This window comes from Carassius gibelio, chromosome A25 (assembly GCF_023724105.1).
Source record: "Carassius gibelio isolate Cgi1373 ecotype wild population from Czech Republic chromosome A25, carGib1.2-hapl.c, whole genome shotgun sequence".
NCBI lineage: Eukaryota > Metazoa > Chordata > Actinopteri > Cypriniformes > Cyprinidae > Carassius > Carassius gibelio.
In genome coordinates, this window is record NC_068395.1 from 10059718 (window position 1) to 10084816 (window position 25099).

The 25099-nt window shown below is 36.5% G+C and overlaps 1 protein-coding gene across 8 annotated transcripts in view; it reads right to left on the bottom strand.

Annotated features, from left to right (window-relative positions):
- LOC127947096 (calcium-dependent secretion activator 2) overlaps nt 1-25099 on the bottom strand; it is a 149850-nt gene that overhangs the window by 55390 nt on the left and 69361 nt on the right. For all 8 annotated transcript variants that reach the window (XM_052544033.1, XM_052544040.1, XM_052544039.1 and 5 more), the window contains exons 5-12: nt 24675-24905; nt 24321-24442; nt 14929-15040; nt 14361-14500; nt 10254-10320; nt 9449-9557; nt 8582-8788; nt 5425-5561 (exon numbers count right to left, since the gene is read on the bottom strand). In XM_052544033.1, coding sequence (XP_052399993.1) covers nt 5425-5561; nt 8582-8788; nt 9449-9557; nt 10254-10320; nt 14361-14500; nt 14929-15040; nt 24321-24442; nt 24675-24905 — 1125 coding nt within the window. The remainder of the gene's footprint in view (nt 1-5424; nt 5562-8581; nt 8789-9448; nt 9558-10253; nt 10321-14360; nt 14501-14928; nt 15041-24320; nt 24443-24674; nt 24906-25099) is intronic.

Consider the following 25099-nt stretch of genomic DNA (forward strand, 5'->3'; position numbering starts at 1 on the left):
TCGCTGGGTGAGGAAAGTGAGTCGTTCGCTGCGCAAAGTGGGTCGCTGGCTGTGTGAGGTAAGTGAGTCGTTCGCTGAGGAAAGTGAGTCGTTCGCTGCGTGAGGAAAGTGAGTCGTTCGCTGATTGGCTTATAAGTAAACAATCCCCCACGTGGGGTGCATTCTTGTGATTGGCTAAAACAAGGGAGATATCTGATTGGTTGCAGATCATTCCCTGTTTAAAAAAAGGCATTTGTGTGTCGAGCCAAGTCAAGGGAGTCTCAAAATTCACACACAAATGCAGTGAAGTTCACAGACCGCAAGCAGTTTGTGAATCAAGATATATGTGTGTGTGCATCAGAAATAAATTTCTGAATCTTGTCCTGTGCATTTGTGAATCTTGAGTGCATTTGTAAATGTTGTTTGCATTTCTAAATTGTGTGTGTATTTCTGAATTTTGTGTGCATTTCTGAATTTTGTATGCATTTGTGAATCTTCTGTGCTTTTTAAATTTTGTGTGTGCACAAAATTTGTGAATTTTGTGTGCATTTGTGTATCCTGTGTGTGTATTTATGAATTATGTGTGTGCATGTATGAATCCTATGTGTGCATATGTGACTGTAGTGTGTGCATTTATCTTTATTGAGACTCTTCTGGCTCCATACATGAATGTGCATATGATATGGTACACAAAAAACATCCAACCTTTTAATCTCAAAGCAAGTGTCTCACACTCATATAAAGGGTTCAAAATAAACACTCATCTTCAAAGGATTAGTTCACTTCCACAAACATTTCTCAATCATTTATTCACCCCCAAGTCATCCAAGATGTTCATGTCTTTCTTTCTTTCTTCAGTCGCAAATAAACATATATATATACTTTTTAACCACAAATGTTTATCTTGCACTAGCTCGACTTCACGCATTATATAGTCACGTTGGAGAGGTCACGGGTGACGCTGGTGGAAGTACCGACCCAGTGTTTACAAATGAAGGTGAAAAGAAAGTTTCTTTGCATCTGAAGACAGAAAAACAGTCATCTTGGATGACATGTGGGTGAGTAAATTATCTGGATTTTTTTTTATTTATTTATTCTGGAAGTGAATTAATCCTTTAAGTAAATATTGGCTTGGGTGAGTAATAAAAGGAGTTTCTCACCAGTTGGCTGTAACCTTTTAGACAAACAAACATCATCTACTAAAGATGGTTTTTCTGGGATGTCCAAAAAAAGAAATTCCCTCCAGAACCACATGTGGAATATTTCTACGCTGAAAAAAAATTTGGTGAAGAAACAATTTTCACTTAAACGAACTAAAGCTAAGCAAACTAACACTTTAATGAAGAATTAAATACTCGGCAGGATTAAATGGGAAATTTTGAAGTAGAAAGACCGAAATAGTACTCTAAATATTATTCTAAAATTAAATATGATTTTTCTTAAACTAAATATCAGAAAATGTACTATTTCCAGAAATGGTTCTAGACTCAAATAATCTTTGTATAATTTCCAAGTTCAAAAAATCTTTTATGTATTTATTTATACAGTGAAATATTAAGCATCTCAAATGAAAATGAGGGGAAAACCCAAAACCTTATATACAATAGGTCATATGAACAATGCACAACAAAAAAATTATGCAAACTAAAGTTAATTAATTAAAAAAGTTAGCTTTGAGCACTTGCATCTTGTTTTCAATCAATCTCTGACATCCACAGGGCTTTACAATAACTTGAGATGCACAAAAATTATAAACAAATATAACAACCTTATACATTTATTGTTGTTATGGAGGGACATAAAATAGATAATTCCCAGATATTTTTGGGTAAAAACCTTGTGGTTATAAATTCTATTAATTATTCATATTAATTATATTAAAATTATAATATTCCTTTGTAACATGCTAAAAGGAATGAGTTATAAACATTTAAAAATGCTAAATAAAACAGTATCTTTAACAGTATATTTAAACTACTTGGCCAACTTGGCCAGCAAAAAAACAAATAAAAAACATTGAGGCCTGAGCTACTGCCCTTCTTTCCACTTTTCCCCTACAACTTTCTTCTGTCACAGAACATCTCTTCTCTTCTTGGTCAGATCTATTAATATTGCACCATTCAGGGCTGAGGAACGGTGGCCCAGCGCCGAGCCGAGTGCCACAAGATGTTCCACTCTGGCAAACAGATGGCCCGCTCGTGTCTTGGCTCCTCGCGCTCAATTAACCGCTAACGACCGACTGAGACGACAGCAGCATCATCCTAACCAACACGGCCCGGTCTGGCTCTCCTCGTCGAAAACAGAAAATCTCACACACAGAAGGAGAGACGGAGGACAAAACCTTGCTTGTGGATGACAAAACCTATTTGGTATTTTTTGGCTTAATACATATTATACAATGAACGTTTACTAATAGAAACAAACTTAGGTTCTCTATAATAAAATAATAATAATAATAATAATTACATTATTAGTATTTATTATACAACTATATAAAATATATAGGAATTTACTGTTGTCGGAGTAAATAAATAAATAAGTTAACATATTATATAAAATATCCTCATAAAATATATATATAAACATAAAAAGCAGGATGTTTGCACTGAAAACAGCACTCGATTAAACTGGACTATGGGTTGCTAGTGCATTAGATGTTGGTTTTTGCACTAAAACACCATACAATTTTGCACCGGAGACCTACCAAACATTAGACTTAACTTTTATTTCAGTATAATTGACGAACCGAGCTAATGAGACAAAAGTGTCAGTCGCTCCTGTTAGCCTGCTAGTTTCATGAGTGTCTCTTATGTGGTCAAGTCCTGAATCACTTTATTTCCACCAGTAACTGACGGTAATAGAAAGCTTTTTTATGTCCCATCTAGAGGCCATTATGGTTGTTAATAAGGGTGAATGTGGAGGAGTGTGTCACAGGGAGAATGTGTGATTATGGGATGGAGGGTGAAGGGGATGCGAGTAATTTCATTAAGTTTGAAGCATGACTGGTCATCACTGCCCCTAATTTGAAAACACATTCACAGCCTGAACTTTTTGATTGCAAAAATATAGTTTTTTTTTAATTGCTTCTGAAGATGCACACACAGTCCAATGACACCAGTGTACACATTCCCTGTTGTCAAGAAAAAAAAAAAAAAATCCAAATATTGGTCTTTGAATCACCAACAGCTCACTGAGCCTAATCCCTGTATCAAACGACAGCTGACGCAAAAAAATAACAAAAAAACAACAGCACCACTTATTGATTTTCCTTGAGGCTGCATGTATTGATTGAGTTTTTAAGAGTGGGTTTGAAAATCTGAGACTTGAATGCTTTGTTAAAAAATTGCATTTATTGTATATATATTATCTAATTTTATTTTATGTTGAAATAAGAATTTTTTATCACACACAAATATATGTATATACATATATGTATATATACATATCTATATATACACATACATATACATATATATATATATAGAGAGAGAGAGAGAGAGAGAGATACAGAAACACATATACAGTATATATAAAATGACAAACGATAAGAAAAGCCTGAAATTGAAAAACCTGTACTGAAATTATATATATTATAATAAATATATAATATAAAAATATATATTTTTACAATATTATTACTAATTTATGCATTATAATATACATTAAAAACAGCATGTTTATGCATTACATATATCGAATATTCAATTCTGTGTAAATATGATCCTAAATGTTAAATGTTTTTTGTAACCTGTTTGTAACCTCATACAAAAATCACACAAACAAAATGATTATCATTAAAAAGTGTAAAACTAGCGGATTAACGAGCCACTGACACTTTTGATTCATTAGCTTCATCAAATGTACTGAAATTACTTTTGGAAGGTCTCAGGATGTTTATTTTATTTAGTGCAGAGATTGCACTAGCGACCCACACTCTATAAGATATAAGATAGAGATTGTAGGCAATCATATAGTATTTATGTAGTCTGCTGAAAAATCCCATTCCCCCTCCATTCGTTTGCTTGAAAACAGGCCCACTCCCCCACAGATGTCACATCCCAGAAGGCATGGGAAAAGCAGCACATTCAGGTGGCTTTTGTGGCTCTCTCTTAGGCGAACACAGAAGTTTGAACAAAGGCTGTAGAGCCTTCACAAAGAGCCCAACACAGACAGAGTCATTCAGAAGCTGAATGGACAACAGAAGGTGCTCACTCAGAGCAGGTACGAAGTGACAAAGGGGACGAAAAGACAGAGGGGAAAAAAAACAACTGAGGGTGTTAACAGCAAACGGTGAAAAATATAACGCTTATATGTAACTGTATATTGTGTGCCGAGTTATACAAAAACTAAGATTTGGATTTGCACCGTTAGCTGTGTTTGCTACCTCCAATCAGGGACAATTCACCCATGTATGTGCCTCACGACTGCTCCAATTTCATCACACGCACAGACACAAACACACTAACTCAGTCCACAGCAGGGATCTTTTATTCGAGGCAGTAAATGGAGAAGACGGGATGGAAGCGGATGGTTTTCCTATTTGGGTTGTATTGATTGGAAGCGTTTATCCCTCGTCTTAACCATGAGCCCTGACTCAGCCGGAGGGCTACATCCCTCCCCTCCAGTCATACAGACCCCTCCCCATATTTAATACTTTCACCAACACATAACACGCTCACTCATGAGGAGACCTGGGTGTGATCGACAGACTTATCATACTAATTTTGGGAATACATTTTAAAATAATAATCATTTAAAAACATACAGTGCCTAACATGCATATAGAGCCTAATTATTACCTAATAAACAATTCTAACGAAGAATCAAAGTCAGTCAACACCATGCAGCACAGCCATTGCAGTCTAAACCAATTCTGAAAGAATGATATGATTTAGGGAATTAAAAGCATTCATGCGACCAGTGTAAGTCCAACTGATTCGAGAATGAATTACTCTGATCTGGTTCTTTTTAGTGAATGCAAACATATAGCACAACCAGTCTAGTCCAACTCCCGGATGATTCTGAATGTTTTGTATTAATAAGTTATTTTCACTCATTTTAAACCATACAGTGCAGCCAATGCAGTCCAACCAGTTCCTCAACAAATTATTCTTAAAAAACATCAACAACAACAACAACAGTGATTCTCAAATGAATGATTCTTATGAGCCAGTTCTTTTTAATGAATCAAAAATATGATTCGTATAAATCAGTTACTTTTAGTAAATCAAAACTATAGTGCAACCAATGTAGTCCAGACAATTATATCTCCACTTTCTTTCCCAAATAATTATTTCTCAAAAGTAAAAAAAAAAACAGTTGAGGACCAGAACTGTTCAGAAGAATCGCTAGCTAGCTGAATAAAAACATGTTTTATCTAATATGTGTGATTATTCAGATAACAAGAACAATCTTCTCCATCCCAGCACACGTGTGTGTTCTCACCAGGCAGGAAAAGGAGTCGTTCATGCGGTGTACGAGTGTGTGTTTCTGCAGGGTGATGAACAAGCTGGCGTGGCTGAAGTTGCAGGGCATGGCAGAGATGAGCTCCTCCACTCCCTGTCTCTGAGTCTTCTCCAGACCTGCACCAGAAACACACACATTCAGAAATATGGCATACAGGATCATTTTGTGCTGAAAATCCCATCCCCACCATGAGAGATGGCCAGTTAATGCTTGTTTTTGCTGTAAATACATGAAGACATCAATTAGGGCAAAGGAAACAAAGATTTTATTATTGTCAAAATCATCTTTGATAGCATTCCTAGCTTCACATTGAATGGTAAATGTATATTATGAACTATTTTTGATGTACTACTACAACTATTCAAATGAGGCCACCGTGGTAGAACATAAGTGTGGTTCACACCTTGAAACGCTGTGTAAAAGTCAGAAATCTGTGTTTGGTTACACACTCCCCGTCTTCGCACACAGCCTGAGTGTTTGCATTTCACCTCTTTTGGCCAAAGCTATGCTGTGAAACTCCACATTTCTGCTGCAAAAGCTGGCAGGCGCTCTGAAACGTTAGCGAAGCATGGCTGTAAACTGCTGTAAAATATTAGCACTTTGCCCACATGCCCACATAAATATCGGCACCAAAGTGCTCTAATTTCCCAATCGACCACCTCTCGCATTCAAACCAGCATTCAGCCTTTTAAAATAAAGGCCAGGTCTGGCTAAAAAACACTCTGTGCCCTTCGCTAAGCTGCGACGGGCTGAACGTTCTGATCTCTAGCGCATTAAACGCTTAAAACGCCGATGTGTGGAAACAAAATATACAAAATAATGTGTGACTTCAAAGCACTTAAAGCAATTTTCGGCGGCTGGTGAAGACAGGTGAGTTGTATAAAAGTGATGTCACGCGTTCAGACCACGCTGATTGAGTCTCGACCTTGAGTAAAAGGAGCGCACCTTTGTGCGAGCGCTGTAATTAGGACGAACGCGTGCACACGTTGGCCAACGGTCTCTCCCGTGCACATTCAGACTTCCCGACACGGCTTGGGTGGAGAAATTGAATGCGGGAAGGGGAAGAAAAGAAAAAAACCCTGACATGTTCGGCATGATGCAAAGAGGCCGAGAGGTCAGGGCAAGTCAGAGAAAGAGGGAGCCGAGAGAAAGACGCGAGCAGAAAAAGCAAGAGAAAGCACTAAAAGTGTGCCCAAGTTCATTTCCAGTCCTTTCACAAACGTCCTCAAAATGGGCTAATGGGAGGTCTGTGAAAAGCCTAACACTCGCTGGCGGGCGTGTTGAGAGCCCACATATGCGGAGCGAGGGCCTTCGCTTCTTAAGGACCACAAAAGACCAAGGCTTTTGAGACACATCTCCTGACGCCTCCATGGCCAGCGGCACCTTCTTGAGACGAGCATTAGTGATTGCTTTTATTAACGCTGCCATTTCTGGCATGCCAACGACTTGGTATTGACGGTGAAAAGCCCCGTTCTTGCCTGGAAGCAGTGAGCATTTGTGGGTTCCCCCCAAAAACATCACTTGTTGGGTGCGCAGAAGTACGATCTCCCGAGAGTCGGCCCATTGTCTGTTCTTTTAATTCGATGTAGGTCATTTTACATTCATTATATGGAGAAAGGGGACGTGATAGATAGAAAAGAGACAAAGGGGGATGAAGAGGAGCGAGGCGTGGTATTGATCCACGTTGTGAGTCTGACGGATCGGGTTTGACAGGAGCAGCACATTGATCCGTGTCAACTTAAAGTTGCCGCTATTATCCATGGACAAGCGGACGGAGTCAGTGCGGAGGGGGTGTGTCGTCTTTAATCCCAGCTGAAGGAGAGGCAGGCGGTCACGCCAGCAGTCACATCCATCTGACAACTCTCCACAAGGTGGATGGGAGCTTTATGACAGGTATCAACATGGCAGCAGGGGCGATATCGCAGGTACGGCCCGGCGGGTCGCTTCAAGTGAAACCAGCCGGAGTCAGAAAGACTAATGAGGCAAGACAGGATATCGGTGTTCCTTCAGAATATGAAACCCGAGCTTTTGACAAGAAACACAGATCGGGCTACGAGAAGACGCCAGTTAGTGTTGAGGATAAGGCGGTGAGACAGAGCCGTGCGAATCAATCAATGATGGGAAGTCCAATGTCAGGACGAGTTAATAACTTCATCGGCTCGCTGAAACGTGGTGGATTTTGTTAACAGGCATCAAACGGGACAGAATTTCTGGGATTCATTTAGTGGCGTTTTGAAATGCGCTTGATAAAATTCAATCCGTATGAAGTATTTCTGAAAGAATGCCTGACCTTTTAATTGGCCGAATACCATGGTTATCAGTGGCTGCGATGATATTCCAGACATTCATGCGGTTTTCTTGATCCAACAGGCAATCAGAGACTTTTCCATGCTCGTAGTCATACAATTTGCCAATATTCAAGGTGGCTTTTGCATTGAACCTCGGAGGTATGAAAAGATGCATCAAAAAATGATTGTGTTTGAGGTCCAGTAAGACAAGAGGAGAGAGGCCTTGAAAAATGTTTTCTGAAAGTCAAATGGCGGTGCTTGTGAAGTCGAGTGATTATTAACTCATAGAAGCCAGTTTTTATGTTGACAATGACCATCAATGCTCAAAAAAGCAGCTTTATCGTAATTTCATATACTACCAGATTTATAAACCGAAATGCTAGTGTTTTCATTTCAGGTTCTGCACTAAATGAATGCCCTGTAGCTCTCAGAACGGCTCTTCTGAAGCGATAATGGTATCAACCTCAATCGGCTCACTCTCCGTTTGTTGAAAGTGAGCAAACTGTAGCATTTCAGTTGTGTAAGTGTTCTTCCTTTCACTCAGCAGCAGTATTTGGGTTATTCAAGCCCCCCGCTGACGTTTGTTTAGACTGTGTCTGTGCTGCGGCCCAATGGATCGATGGCTGGCCACCACAACCTGCGATTTCTAAGTCCATTCAAGAGGGGACAGCTGAAGGTGGCAGAAAAACTTTCTCATTGTTTTTACAGATTTGTTTGGCAACCTTTGAAGGTTTAAGGTTTAACATTAAAAACATTGTGTATGAAATCAAGAAAAACACAATGCATTGCAAAAAAAAGTTTAAATGCTTAGTTATTAGGATCATATAAGATGGATAAAAGGTACATACTGAGTAAGGACACAGGGGCATCTTTTTGCACATTCCCTCCTATGCAGTTCTGCTGGTTCTGGGCGGGCGCTACTGGTTTATAAGATTGGCCTGTGGCACGGTACATGGCCTGGACCCAAAGAGCACGGTCCTGTTCATCATTGCTGGCGAATACCACCAGATCACCCTCTCGGACAGCACTGAAGAAGGCTCTGCCTCCCTGAAGACCTGCAGAGATGTTGTTTTATCACATGAATCCACATCAGCCAGTTCATTTCCCTTTTTACTTTTCATACAACCATCCATTATTATTTGAACGGGATTGTCTCACATAAAGAATGGTCTGCTGTTGAGATTAATACCTTCAAGTTTATAAGAGTATAAATATAATACAAAATAATATTTTTTAGAATTTACATATTACATTAAATATACATTTTATTAGTTTTATAAATAATTGAATATAAAAAGTATATAATTAATTTTCTTTTTTTACAGTAGATATTCATAATTAATTTCCTATTATATGTAAATTTTATAACATATATAAAAATATTTCAAAAAACTGCACTGCATTTCATTATTATTATTATCATTATTAATGCAGAATATAATGAATCTTCATATTTTATTACCATATCATTTGGTTTACTGTAATTGAATAGATTCTGGTTTTCCGAATACTTCATTCCCACTTTTCATTTCAAGCTCATAACGTGTGCATCTCTTTCAAAAGCGGCAAATGCTAAATTCTAATTCAAGACAGAGGTCAGCTGAAATTCATTTGAACTATGATTATTCATTTAATTTTGAAATAAAATCTAAACGCTCACATGAGCATTTGACTGAGTGACTAAATAAGCCTTTAGTGTTGAAGCGTGCGTGTACCTGGCTGCGGATCGGAGTAATCTACTGTATAACCGTCCAGCTGCATCAGCTCCTGCGGCTCGGACTTCTTCTCCCGGTAACTGCACATGGCAAACGTGTACTGACTCACCTGAACAGCAGAAAAGAGAGGAGATCATCTTAACACACACTCCTAAAAATCCTACATTTGTGTGAGATCCATAGCCTTTTGATGGACAAAAATGTACAATTGATATCTAAACTGTGTAAATTACGTCATAAATACAGTACAAATACAGGTAACTCCAAATTAAAACAAGGAATTTTGACGTTTTATGCAAGGATTTACTGTGGGGTTTTACTCAAATTTACCAATTAAAAATAATTATGTCTTAATGTTTTGTGAATGGTCAGCCATATTTTTTGTTATTGATTTATATGTGTGTGTGTTACACATTGAATTAAACGAGAACCAGCTGATTCTTATGATTCCACTTTACATTCAGAAGTCGCAAGTCAAATTATAAACCGTTATTTAAAACTGTATTTTTTCTCGTAAAATATTTAACACAAAAATGATACCGTTATTTCAGGAGACTATTAGTTATTTAGGATAGTAATTAATAAATTAATTAATTTACTTTTTAATTAAACCGATAATGGTTCAACACTCTTTTACGCAAAAAAAAAAAACAAACAAAAAAAACTTTTTCCTTCAGAAAAACAACAAAAAACACACATGCAAACACAAAATGCATGAGACATACAAAAAAGCATATGTATATTAATTTTGACAAAAATCTAAATGACACTAATATATAAAGTTGTGATTGGGAAATCTGCTCACCTGAACAAGCACATAATATCTCCTCTTCCATCGCTTCCAGACTCTCTGGCCTAATGCGTAAAGATACCTACAGAGAAAAAAAACATTACGATGAGTGTCATGGAAGAATCAAATTGACAGCTGAAAGCTCCCTTGATATTTTCATTTACGGACATGATTAAAAACAAAACACTATATTCATAAAGCCTAGGTGTAAACCCCATGTAGCTTAAGGACTGTCATTCGTTAATTCCTCAAACGGCTGAATTCTGTCATGTCCACTCCATGACAGAGAAGAAAAAAAAAACACATCTTAGGCTACTGATTAAGCACACATCCTTAAAAATGACAAAAACAACAAGAACAACAAAAAAGGATCTGTGCAGAAATATGGGTGAGGTGAAATCAATTCTTCATAAATGGACACACAGCGCCCGTGGGGGGAAAAGCTCCAGTCAAGGTTGAGGGAGCAATGAGTGCATGGAAGCGGGCCAGTCTGGGTTAACATGTGGCAGAGGTAATCATCCACTTGTGAAAGTGATTTTCAGCTCACTCTCCGACACCTTTCTGATACACATGATCCCATTTAGATGGCAACAATGGCCGGCTGATGGCAGGCGAGACGACCTCTGGGTGATCGGGCGCGCCGCGGGCACTTTCCAGTCGACTTCAGCTCAGTCTGAGCCGGGATAATAACTATAATAATAATAATAATAATAGTAATAACAATAATCTTCTGAAGATAAACTAAATTTTGTCTTCTATGTCTTTAAGGTTTCTTGGAAGTAGTTTTGGTGGAAAGAAAAATGCTGGATCTGTAGAGTCACAATAATAGCATTTTAAAACGTTTGATATAATTAATTATGAAATACAAGTAATATTTCATTTCAGGATTTTTTTTTTAAATATATCAGAAAATTTGATAGGAAGAAATCACAAATCATAACAAAATCCATAACACTGACTAAATACGACATCTTTAGGTCTCTGAAATATGGAGTCAGACTCATTATCTTAAGCTAATATAATTTATTAATTCTTCTAGTAAAAAGCACTCAACCAGTTTACATAAAGACTTAATTTACATATAACCAGTTCTTCTCAGCATTTGTTAACATCCCTGAAAAGTCAATAGGATTATCGCTCTACAATGCAAGTTATGATACTGCATTGAGCTTTAAAACACTATACAAATGCTAACCTCACAATGTATGTCAATATGACTGTAAAAGTCAAATAAAACATTAAGAGATCACCTTGAGAAAAAGTGGCATTACATGTTCATTTTAAGTGTTATTATAATGGATGCAGTGCCCCCATGTGGTCGAACGGCAGTATGGCAGAAAGCATATTTTCATTGGGCCTTATTGGTGAAAAACAAGCAGTACTGATTTCTCTGAGGTTTTTAAATAATGCTATTATTAAATTAAGATCCAGTTTAGTGCCTTATGTAAAAACTGATTCACAAATGATTTGCATAGAAATGTATTCTTGTATTTTTCAATACATTGTTACTTAAACCAGTATAGTTATTGATAACTAAAAATAAATCTATTAAAACAAGCTGAAAAAAAATTGCCTTGGCAATTCACTTAAATATTTTTAAGAAATAAAATTATAGTACTAAAACTAAAACTGAAATAAAAACTAAGCAGAAAATAAATCTTAAAAAAAAAAAAAAAAAAAAATCAAAACATTAATACATACTATAACTGTAGAAAAAACATACTAGGACTCAGTTTTAAATTCCCATTAAATTGCTATATTTTCTTAGGTAGTATAAAATATTGCATGCAATAACACAAATAAATGAGTCATGAATGCAAAGTATGGCTGTAACCGAAGGTGGAGGTTAAAAGAGATCTTAAAAATGCAAACGTGTAAAAAGGGCTTTAATGTGTGCCCAGGCTCTCAAATGAAAGAGGGCAAAGCTGGTTTTAAGGGGATACAAAAAGAAGTAAAAAAGGAGCATGGTAGAGAAAGAAAGAGCCAGTGGGCATAAGTGAGACAGAGACAGACTGATCAGACTGGAGCTGGCAGCTCTCTCTCTCAGGGCCACAGTGGGGTCACTCCACAAAACTGAATGGCTCCCAATTCTTCAGTCGCTCTGCTGATAAACAGATGGCTTCTTTTAATGGGGTGCAATCAACCTGAAAAGCTCCCCACCGATCGCTCTCTCTCTTCCCATGCACAGGGACAGTCATCAGGTGTTTGTTTTTGTAGATGTGTGTGGGTATATAAGTAATTGGACAAAACCTAAGACTAAAACGGTATGATTTTAGTCTTACAAATCTCAAATGAGTATCATAAGACCAAAAGGCATCACAAATTTCAGCCTGTTCCTCACACAAATGTGGCTTTAGAGGATTTGGAATATGGTGCATTCTGGGCCTCCTGGGAAGTTTATATGTATCTGTTAATATTACTGTATCGACTTCAACTAATAAGAACAATGTATTTTTTTAAATGAACATTAACAAGGATGAATAGATACTTTACATGTACATGTCTTGCTCATTGTTAGTTAATGCATTAATTAACGTTAACAATTAATAAAGGCCCTTGCATCCATTGCATCCAACTTGTTTTTTCACATATACATCATCGACTCTGAACCTCAGGGCTTAAAGAAAGTTGTTATGAATTGTATGGCATTCATTTGCATTCAACGCAGAAATGCAATCTTTCCAGCATGACTTGAATGCACCAAACCACTATTTTCAAATAGAAAATAGAAGAGTTTTGAAAACACAAACAGAAAAGGGTGAGAAAATGAAAACATTTTTATTTTAGGGCTAATAAAAAAATGTCTGAGTAAGTTTGTGTCAGTCTGAGTGTGTACGTGGTCTTGTGAGGTCCGTTAAAAAGGTAATTCCAGGTTGAAGAGGTTTTCTGCCAATTAGAGCAGGCCTCTCAGGGAGGCGCTCTATAGAGGAATCGCACAGGGCCTCTGTGTAATTAGCAGGCTGATGGTAGTGATGTGACCCTTGACCCTGCCCCGCTGAGGGAAGCACCCCAGCAGCTGGTCCTGCACATCTTCACTGCTGCATTTACTGACAGGGCTCGTTCTGAATGAGTAAATCCAGACCGTCAGAAGGAGCTGGATCTGTTTTTCCTCCCTCCTTATTTTATTGATTCAAAAAGACCAAATCTGATTTCTTTAACAGCAAACAAATAAAAAAAGCGAATATGTTATAATGCGTCCTTTTAATTATTTTATTTACTTATTTAATGGTGCCAGATTTGTATTTAATGTTTTTAATTTTGCAATTTATCTGAATGTTCGTTTTACTTTTACATTTGTAATATGTTTTTTGTCTCTTGTGATTTTGTTGCTTGAGCCAACATTGCCGCAAATTCCAACACACCAAAACGGAATTCTTGAACAGAAAATTAAAAATAAATACACTTTTTAAAATATTTAAAGTTTTTGTTTACCCATATTGGCCAACTTTTTTTTTTTTTAAATGTTGCTATTTATTTGAATGTTCATTATTTAATTTTGAATTAGTCATTTTATCATCCCTTGTAATGTAATTACAAAATTACTTTGCTTAGAAAATATCCCAACTTGACTATAAATTATTTAAATTATTTATAAAAGGTTTTTACACACTATATATATATTACTTCTATTTAATGTTGCAATTTTCTAAGTTATTTAATGCTGCTATTTATTTGAATTGTCCTTTTTTTTATTCGTTCATAATAAATAAATAAATAAATAAGAGATGTAATACACAGAGCCAGTGTTTTCTGAGGGGCTCCTGAAAGTCCAAGGAAACTTAATGTGTGACATGAGGAGACTCACAAGAATAATAATCGAACACAAGGTGGCACTAGAACCACACTTTTTTCAATGCACCTCATTTATGTAAACTTCCTTCTAGCTGAATGGGGTATTCCTTCTTCTTATAAGATTTATTCTATATTTATATAATAATTATATAATCATGATTTCCTATTGTGAAAAATTACCCATCTATTATTCAATAAAATGAATTTATCCATGGAATTTCTTCTTGTAACTATTGCTACTATTGCACTATGTTCTATTTCTATTAATAACAAGTGTGAGGATGTATTCGGATCCTGGAGGTCAGGTTGTGAGCATCATTACAGACGTACCCGCTGTGCTTCATGTTGGGGGGTTTGTCCATGCGGACCGCCAGTTTGATTTTCAGATCCACGTCTTGGCTGTTCTTAGGCACTACCATCTTATGCAACTCTGCCGTTTTGGGCCCGTTTGTTGTGGGGTGAAGGACCACCTGGACCGAACGAGAGAAAATAAGAGAGAAACACATTATTAGGACCGATACACCTGGATGGGCAGCTGGAGAGATAGGTGTGAAAGAGATGATTGGAGATGAGAGAAAAAGAGGGTTAGACTGATGAACAGAGAGAGAAAAAAATAGATGGAGGAGGTGCAGTCTGTTTGGTGCGAGTCTCTAATGGGGAGTCTCCATCTGTTACTCCGGGAGTGTAAGCCCTAATGACTAAAGATTTCCTCGCCTGTAGTTCACTTTCCCCTCGCACACATACAAACACATGTGCACGCACATCAAGGTCACACACTGTGTGCAGAACATCTGTTCCTGCAACATCAGCCAATAATTGAGCACATTGTGCAGATCCAACACAGAGGAGGATTTCTGTAAATCTCAGCGGTGGATGGAAGGACAGACTCTCATCTCACCCTTCCCAGCTCCTTGTCCTCCAGAGCCAGGACTCCAGTGCTTTCAGTGAAGAGTTTGACTTTGACCGCTGGCAGGGGGTGTGTGGTGGTGAAATCTCCTTGTGTGCCCCACCTGTAAAAGAAGAAAACAAATCAGCCGTCACATTAGGAGACTTCATTTTGCATTCCCCACTTCTTCAGACTCATGATGAAGTAACTGCTGAATATTTCCTGTACTTGTTTGATCAAATTAGTGTGTGGGATGGTAACGTATCTATTTGCTTTCATAAGACTTTGCTTTTGTTGTCTTGTGTTTGTTCTTTTTTTGTATTATTAAACTATTCATAAAGCTCAAATTAAACACAAAAAATTATTGTTTTATACTTATATTCCTGTTTCAAATTTCAAAACAGCCTATGTAACAACTTGAGGGGTGGTCTGAAGTTAAAAAAAGTCAAAAAACTCAAAAAGTCAAAAAAATTAGACTAAAAAAAAAAAACAGTACAAAATACAAATACAAAACTAAAACTAAAAACACGACCTGATTTCAAAAACAAGGCTTAAAACTCAACTCTGACTCCAAAAGCCAAAAAAAACAACAACAACAATAAAAAGTTTACTCCCCTCCAGCCAAATAATATGTAAAAACACAACCTAAATCCCAAAAGAAAGACTAAAAATTGCAAAACTGGACACAAAAGTAGATTTCTGACTTCAAAACATGACTTGACTCTCGGTTGGTTGTGCATCTTTTTCTTCCACAGTTTTTCCTTCCACTCAACTTTTTATTAAAATGCTTGGATACAGCACTCAGTAAACAGCCAGCTTCTTTGGCAATGAATGTTTGTGGCTTACCCTCCTTGTGAAGGGTGTCAATGATTGTCTTCTGGACAACTGTCAGATCAGCAGTCTTCCCCATGATTGTGTAGCAGAGTGAACCAAACTGAGAGACCATTTTGAAAAGCTCAGGGAACCTTTGCAGGTGTTTTGAGCTGATTAGCATGTCACCATATTCTCATTTGTTGAGATAGTTTATTGGTGGGTTTTTGTTAAATATGTGACCCAAAATCATCACAATTAAAAGAACCAAAAGCTTAAACTACTTCAGTCTCTGTGCATTTAATTTATTTAATACACAAGTTTCACAATTCGAGTTGAATTATTGAAAAAAAAAAAGAACTTTCCATGACATTCTAATTTATTGAGAGCACCTGTATATATATATCTATAGCTGAGTAACTCTCTCTCTCTCTCGCTCAAGCGGGCCAACATTAGCTTGAGGAAAATTGACTGTAGGAGTCGGCTCCCACATCTAATTCAGTTCTTTTGCTTTCTAAAGCAATAAAGCCCCCAGACAGTGTTTTGAATGTCATATGGCAAGCCAAGTATGTTTCCTCTATAGTAAAAGAACTAGACTGAGTTAACTGTACAGTATGTACACTTGGTTGAGCTTATAACATATGAGATCTGTACGAACTGATGAAGATGCATGCTTCAGCAGAACAAAAGCTGGAACCAATGAATCTCTTGAATCAATTTAATCAATAAATTCCTTAATCATGATCCAGCACATAGACTCAATCACACATCTTTTCACAGCTAATCTAGACTGTGTCTACAACAGACACTGAGTCACAATGCTGAATCACTCTCTGGTTATACCCTCTTTGGTGTCTGAGCCTCTGTGTGAATCCTGTGTCCATCAGCCTTATGATGTTACCAAGGAGGTGTGCAATATCTGAAGATCTGATAGCATTCCCATTCATCTCAATGGGCTTTAGACAGAATAAAAGACACCAATGGAGAAATATGCTCTTTGCAGCCATAGTTACTGGATCTACCAGCAGGGGGGCTCATGGTAACCAGCCAAACCTTGATCCCTTGAGGTCGACACACCAAACTGGCAATGAAAAACTGGTGGTGACGAAAGCCAACCATGTTGTCACCTTGCATGTGCCTGGGCTTAAAATTCATGCTTGAACACACTGCAAATACTAGAGCAAAACATGTTTTGCACCTGCATGAAAGGAAATACCTGTCTATTGCAGCAAGTGGCACTAGTTCATATTAATTATTCATAAAGAGAAACCGAAATCAGGACTGCTGAACTACAAACTGAAATCAAAGCAGGACTTTCTTACTATTCTGAATATAAAAACTATGTGTATTAACCCTTAAAGACCTAGAACGTTTTTGGGGCGCCTGACACACCTGCACTTTTCTTTGTTTTTGAGACCTATTCTAGCGGTCAGCATCAAGTGCCATATATAGTTATAAACAGGAGAACTTACAGTTTAAGTTTAACTAATTTTAAGTCTCAATTTTCCTTTCTTTTCTCTAAGAATGAATGAAATTACAGAATTTTAAGAAAAATGCAAGCTACAGTTGGGTGTTTTTTTTTTACTGTGTACTCAAACAGAAACTCTTATGATCCAAACACTGTGCTGTATTATGTATGAGGTCGTATTACAGCAGAGAATATAAAATCTCATGAAAAAGTTTCTGTCCTGACAGTTCACCACTGTACATTTACATTTATGCATTTAGCAGATGCTTTTATCCAAAGTGACTTGCAGTGCATTCAGGCTATTTTTTTTTTTTAAATCAGTATTTGTGTTCCCTGGGAATTGAACCCACAACCTTTTGCGCTGCTAATACAGTGCTCTACCACTGAACCACAGGAACACTGTAAACATGACCGTAAACATATTTCATCTTCTCTTGTGCTCCAAACATGAACCAGCACTGTGTATGAAATATGAGTTAATAAGGGGGCAATGATACAGTGGAACGTCAGATCATGAACGCGATGTCACAACAGATTATTGTGATACACAGTGACAGACAATGACAGACCGAAAATTCATAGAAGAGTAAAAAATAAAGTAACTATGCCTTTTTTCTGTCTGTTTTAAACTGGTGCATGTCATTTGTTCAGACCCTTCGGTACTGGTAAATGTGAAAATATTATTACAACTTTTAAATATTCTTCTTCAATTTTTATATAGACCAATATCTCTGCTGATTTCTTAATTTCAAATAATTAATAAAAACTTTTTTATAGGATTTGTTTATGAAAGTTGTTAGTCGTCTCTAATGATAAGATTTTGTTGTCATTATTATTATATTCTTTAAAATACATCAAGTTGGCCCCTATTCTCCATTGTGATTTATTTGATATTTTTCTCTGCTCATATTTTAATATTAATTTGTCTGTATAATGAGTGTGTTGTAGAGCTGTGTTTTATTGGTTGTTTTTCCACTCTTCCTTCCCTCTACACTCCCACCGCTTTGCACACACATTTCTGGATTCTTTTTCAAAACAGGGGTTTCATAACACTATAAACTTAGTTGAAACAACTCTAAATATAAACGCTAAACGTAAATGTTAACAGAAGCCTCAGACCACGAGCATCAGAATAAACTGAATAAAACAGCAGATTGACTGAATTGCATCAATAAGCTCATGTTGCACCTGACAAACTTCAATCCTTTCGACATATGATAATGTTGACTTTACACTTGTTTACATTTCAAGAGAGAGAACATTATGTGAACAAATGACCTGCAGATCTTCAACACAAACCCGATCTTTGTGTTCTTTTTTGTTGCTTTTTTTTTATTTCTTCTTAATCATTTCAAATTGGGTTTCTGAATGTCACCTACATACAAAAACACCTATTAAATGTTTTTCATGACTAGCCAAGTATCATATTTTAATGGACGCTTATTTTTTTTTTTACGATTAGTTACTGTATATGAGGCACACAATAAAATCACAGAGGGTATTAATAGTATTTATGGAGAGGTTACAAGCTTCAAATTACACTCTGCCTTAAGAACAGTGCAAACAAATTAAGTACTGAGTTAGTAACAAACTAGCTAGTAGATTCTAAGCCCATGGTGTGAACTTCACATCTAAATTAAAGAAAGAACGGTTCACTTATGAACAGCTGCTGCAACCCTACCCAACCCTGAGTTTCAGCTACAGCTGTTGACAGTGACACAGCCAGAAAAGATCCTTCAGTCTTCACTCTGACTGACACTGTCTAGAGCCCAAATCTGCCTTGGGGAGCTTCACCAGTGTATGGATATTTTGGGAGGTCTGGGATAAAACTGACCTCTCACCACCTAGAGGCTGTCTGAACCCCCAAAACAAGTAGGGAGGACTATTTATTAAGCAAACTGTTACCAAGGCAACAAAACAACAGAGCCTAGCATCTAATAAAATCAGTACAATGATGCAATACCTTATTCACAGTGAAAACTATTTTCTAAATCTACTCACATTTGTTTGTTTGCAACATGCTAATGTTGACAGAACCAGACACTGCCATTATTTGGGAATAATAATAATCATCATCCCTAAAAGGCCTCAGGAGATTTGCAGTGCAAGGAAAAATGAAGCAGCATTCAAAGTATTAAAACAAAAATACAATAAATAGGTATAAACACCTTCAAAAAAATGTGTGTCATTATGCTTTCATTTGTAGGTAATGTGCACAAAGCCAATAAAATACTTTTTAACAATGTCTAATTCCTTCCTATAATACTTTGCTGCCTTCCCTGTAACCACATTTCCAGGAAATGACATCACTGGCTAGATTATAGTGTAATTTTACTATAGTGTTAATCACATACTGTATGTCTGACATATATTCGATAGGAATTTTCACTTGGCAATACTCATTACACTGAAGAAGTGGGTATATAAAAATAAAAAAAAACAATAAATAAATATTGTACCCCTTTTAGAATTTTAGGCAATATTGTTATTTAGTTTTACATGATTAAAAAATAATTTAACACAAGTCTGAGACATTTTTCAGTATGCTTTTCATGATAGGCCCCTTTAATAAGTCACATGCATGTATCTTGGAATCCGCAAGATCTGCTTCCTATGTGCTAATTAACATCATACTGTGAGGTCAAAGGTGAGCGTTATCGGATTGAACCACATGATTTCCAGCAGGTGACGGCACAATAAACACACTGAAATCATCTCACATGCCACTGATTCACCTCGATGAGATTAAAAGTGATATTTTAATCTCGAGTGTCTGCTGGAGAAAAATGGGAATAATAGCTGTCTTAGAAATGTAAAATAAAAATGGGCTTCCTTAATATAAGTGCACAATACAAATTTGCCAATACTATGCAAGGTTTGAGTTAAGAAATGTATTACAGAAGCCATAACAGGAGGAAGCTAATTGTTCCTGATCTTTGAGTACTATCATCCGTTTGTGCTCAATGAAATCATACTGTAACTTTCACCAAACAATCCAGACCAAAAGGACTTTACATTGGATCTATCTCTTAAAGACATGGTAACAAAAAAAAACTATCGAGTCAAAGAAGGGTTGCACTAAAATGGCCATGAAAAATTATTAAATAATTAAAAATCTAACTATTAATCATCTATATTCACACAAACACACACACACACAATTATATACAGTTTTGGTTTTCATAGCAAAACAGACCCATGTTTTGGTCTACAACTTCTAGGGCTGTTCAATGGTCAGAATTATTTGCTTCCTACTAATTCCTAGAATGCACCTTAAACAGTAAAAATCAACTATTTAAACTAGCGGAAATGTTGTTCAGTCGTGTCCCAAGTGTCGCGAGGACAAGTGAATATGTAGATGTATGAAGACAAAGCATAATCAGTCTTCAAAAGGGATTTTGTCTCCAAGTTATCTCTCATCTCTAATGTGCACTGATTGAAAAAAATGTTGCAAACTTTATACAGCAATCCCAAATTTTATTTGAAAAGTTTTGATTACTGAAAACATGCAAGACATGCATATTTTGTAATAGCATAGAACTTTTTACCAGCTAAAATTCATGTTGCAGGTTATATGAATCAGCAGTGGGCCAATCCTAGTGTCCAAATTCATTACATAAGGTACATGATTTTTGGATAGTTCTACGAATATTTGCAGTCAAAATCTAGTCAAAGGAATCCATGCGATCAGGAATTCTGCAGGTTTCGGGTTCAAGTAATTTGCTGCGTTGACCAAAAGAATGCTGCTTTGTTTAAAAGTATGAAGCTATTACACAATGGAACGGTTTCACCTGCAAAAAATGACCGGCTGTAATTTCTCTAATATGACTGCATCCATAGTTAAGTAGGGAGCACAATGAGACACATTCCTAATCAACACAAGCAAAAACCCTACACAAACATGATTCTAGATAACTGTGATTCCAATGATCATGTTTCCGAGCTCACTGTCTACTTAATAAATATTATAACTTTGACATGCTAGTCAGTTCAGGTCAGATGCATCATTATTACAGATATGCTATGGACTCAGAGGTACCCAGGGATTCCTTTAACATTACAAAACACACTGGAGCCAATGATGACCTCTTCACATTTGTCTGTCTCACACATAAAGAGTGTCATTCTGGGTCCAGCAGAAATTGCACTTTAGAGCTGCGCAGCTGACATTTTTTCAATGTATCTGCAGTCAAAACAAGTCACTACTATAATGGGGAGCTGATGACATAAAAGCAAATTCATGCACCAGGTTCGAAGATAAAAAGCAAGTGGGAGTTGTTCCCAGCAGATTTGCAAGTCAGTGTACTATAGAATTAAAATAAAACAGTGACCTTAAAAAGGATAAAGAGATTGGCAAGTTGTGTACATATCTAAATAATAAAAATGATTGTATAGGAAATGCTTTTAACTAAAAAAAAAACTACTTAATCTACAGTTAACCTATATATATATATATATATATATATATATACACATACACTATTTTTAAGATATGGAGAAACATTTTGTAGAAGATGTAATCTGTTAAACATGATCACCAGGGAGAGCCTTTGCCATCTAATGTGTGGTTTCACGCTTTTTCCCCTTTTCCACTTTTTCCACACATAATAGTTGATGGTGAGATAAAGTTAATGAATAAAATATAAGAAATAAAGAAATACATCTCACATTGTGACATTTACGAGAGTTAAAACAACTATGCCACCGTGAGATATAAAGCTGCCGCTCTTCATGTAGTTTTGTTTTAGACCTTTATTTTTCATTTATGGTCTAGGCCTAAAAATCACTTTTTGCCACACTTGCCATTGGCCGATGACATAATAAAATTTACTGGCCAAAATTTTTTTTTTACCGGCAATGAAAATCTTTTTGTAAAAACTAGCAGTTAGTACTATTACAATAACTAAATATATTTACAATATTTTTTAATTGCTTTTATACCCTGCTTGTACATTTTCCCTCAATTTGACCCATTTTTATAGCCATTCAACATTACAGAATAATTGAAAGCCATTAGTTTTAACATTTAACAGGGTCTGAAACATATAAGAAATTTGAATTGAAATTAAAGTTAACTTTTAATCGGCAACTAGGACAGTCCCAAGGATTTTTCTTTTTCTTTTGTTCTTTGAGTTACATCAATGACAGACTTCAGCAGGTTTCACTTTAAAATCAGCGCTGTCTCTTTAAAACCTGATGCATATGATGCTGATCTGACACATATCGTATTTTCTCCTTATGGTCATTTCAGACTTTATAACTCATTTAAGACTACGTTTATAAGGTAACTTGCCAAAACCGTTTTTTTTTTTATTTTGACATAGTTGTGTGTATTTTAGTCTGTTGAAATGCTACTGGTGTGCTGTAAGAAGCGGCTCAGCTTATGTCTAACAGCCAAACATGCAGCCTTTCAGACTATAGAAGGGAAAAGGTAATCTTCTGAAATGAAGCAGCAATATCTTCTCAGGTAAAAGCTGGCCATCACTGCTCTGACCTTTTCTGTCGCTTCGCTCTTGTCGCTTATGACAGAAAAGCTAACCAATCACGATGATCTTGTCTTCGGAAAAGATTATTTTATTAGCTTATGTCAGAAACAGCGAATCTCTTTAAAACTGGCTGTTGTTTTCACTTCATTGCATTGTTATAATTCGTAAAAGTGGCAAAAACTGGCGATTTGGTGACTTCGTGAGTGTTCATTTTAGGCTCTGTTTATGGTATAATACTGGATATGATATTCGATTTTTGACTCTTTTTATTGACATTGTATGACCCTGTTTGAGGATTGACCTTTAGATTTGCTAACCTTACCTTCCAGCTTACCTTACTTTAAAAAGTTAGAATTTTTGAAAGTCTCAGGTTGGTCAGAATTATTAATAGTTTTGGAAAGTTCACAAGAACAGCATTTATTTGAAATAGAATTTGTTTGCAACATTTGATCAATTTAATGTGTTCTTACTGAATAAAAGTATTAATTCCTTTAAATAACATCTTACTGGCCCCAAACTTTTTGTGCGGTAGTGTGTGTATATAACACCACTGTATATCATGTTAAAGAGCACCTATTATGGCATTTAAAATGTTCCAAATATTGTTTAAGAAGTCCCCAACAACAGTCATTGCATGCAATGACAAAAAAAGACTTTAGTTTTCTTATAATGTGCATTTATTTTTACCTGTTTTGACAGCAATTCTCAAATGATTCGTTTAGTGATTCACTTTTCAAAACCCCGCCTTTACGTGACGTTAGCGAGTATAGCCCAGGGTTCATATTGTAAAAGCTCAATCACAAATTCTTTGTTTGCGTTAACTCGATGCATAAACATAACGTTTTTACCAAAAAAAAAAAAAAAAAATGGCAGTAACATTAAGTTACTACAAGGTATGACTCTATTCTTAAAGAAAACTCCGAAAACAATTCACATGTCTCAATACAATTGTCATTGAAGACCTAGAAGCTAAACGGTGCTTACACAACAAACCAAACAACTATTAAGCATGCTACATAAAACATAAAAGCAACAATTATTAATAACACTTACAGGTTGTGATACGGATGAGGAAGCTGATGCAAATACACTTGGAACTGAACCTTCCTTCAATATCAGCCGGCTCGCGAACCCAAGTTTGATTGCATTTAAGTTGGTAAAGCAATCGTCTTCAAAATGGCGTGAACAAAGCACAAGGCTCGGACTATACTTCTGTGGTACAGCTGTATATATGAATTGTTGCCACTTAGTCTTCAAATGCTCGTCCTTGGGCAGATGAAAAAAGTTTGCTTTGGAGTCGCACTTCAGAACACAGCGTCTCGTCGCCATGATGTTTTCTAGTTTTCACTGGCGTCTTGGAGCGCAATAAATGGGCGTATCGTATTCAAATAACTTGACAAGTTGACGTCATCTAGTCAGAGAAAAAGCTTCTAACGATTCATAAAAATGACTCTGAGTCGACTCTTACTTTTGAAAGACAATAACTTTATATACGGTGCACTGTCATATTTCAAACTTTGCAGGATGTTTTTGTTCACTTAAGTCTATGTTACACACTACATGAAAGGTACATTTCAAAATTCCATGATAGGTGCTCTTTAAGGGCTCTTGTATTATATCGTTGTAATCACTGTACTCACTGTGGTCTGGAGGCCTCAGCTTGATCCGTTTGGAGCTTCTCTCCTCCCTCCACCTCCATGGTGCAGTACACGATCCGGTTAGGAGCAACAGATTTCAGCCCCTGCACCTCAATGATCACAATCTGAGCAAAAGGAACAAGACCACATGACTGGACTTCACATGACATTTGTAAAGCATCCAAAAAGCAGCAATTTAGATTTCTTATTTTTGTGAAAGTGCTTTTTGGCAACTAGCTGTTTAGACAAGCCACTGACTAATCTATTATAAAATGAATAATAGATCAAATGAAAACCATCACAACCATCAAGGTTATGAAGAACTGTAAAGCAAAGCTTGCATCTTTATAAATCTACCTCCAGAGAAAACGTCAGCACAACGTCAGATTTGGAGAGAGGCAAGTCGTTCTCATCGCCGATGTCCAGGAAGTTGTTCATGGGTGTGATTTTGGGCTTGATTTTGGGCTTGAAGTCTTTGGCCACAGGCTGGCTCTCCAGATTTGCCATCAGCAGGTTAACAGATGACCTTAGCTCCTCCACATACATCATCTCCATGTCTTTGGAAATAAACTTTGGAAACTTCCTGTCCTATCAGACAAAGCAGGAAACAGGATGGACACTGTGACTTTCAGGTACCCATAGACTTGATTCAACCTTACAATTAGTCAAAAACTAATTTTTGACATATATTAATGCTAAGATTAATATTTTATGGGGGAAATGTGTTCTATAAAAAAAAAATATATATATTCCCTCATGCATTTTGACAGATTAATCAACAA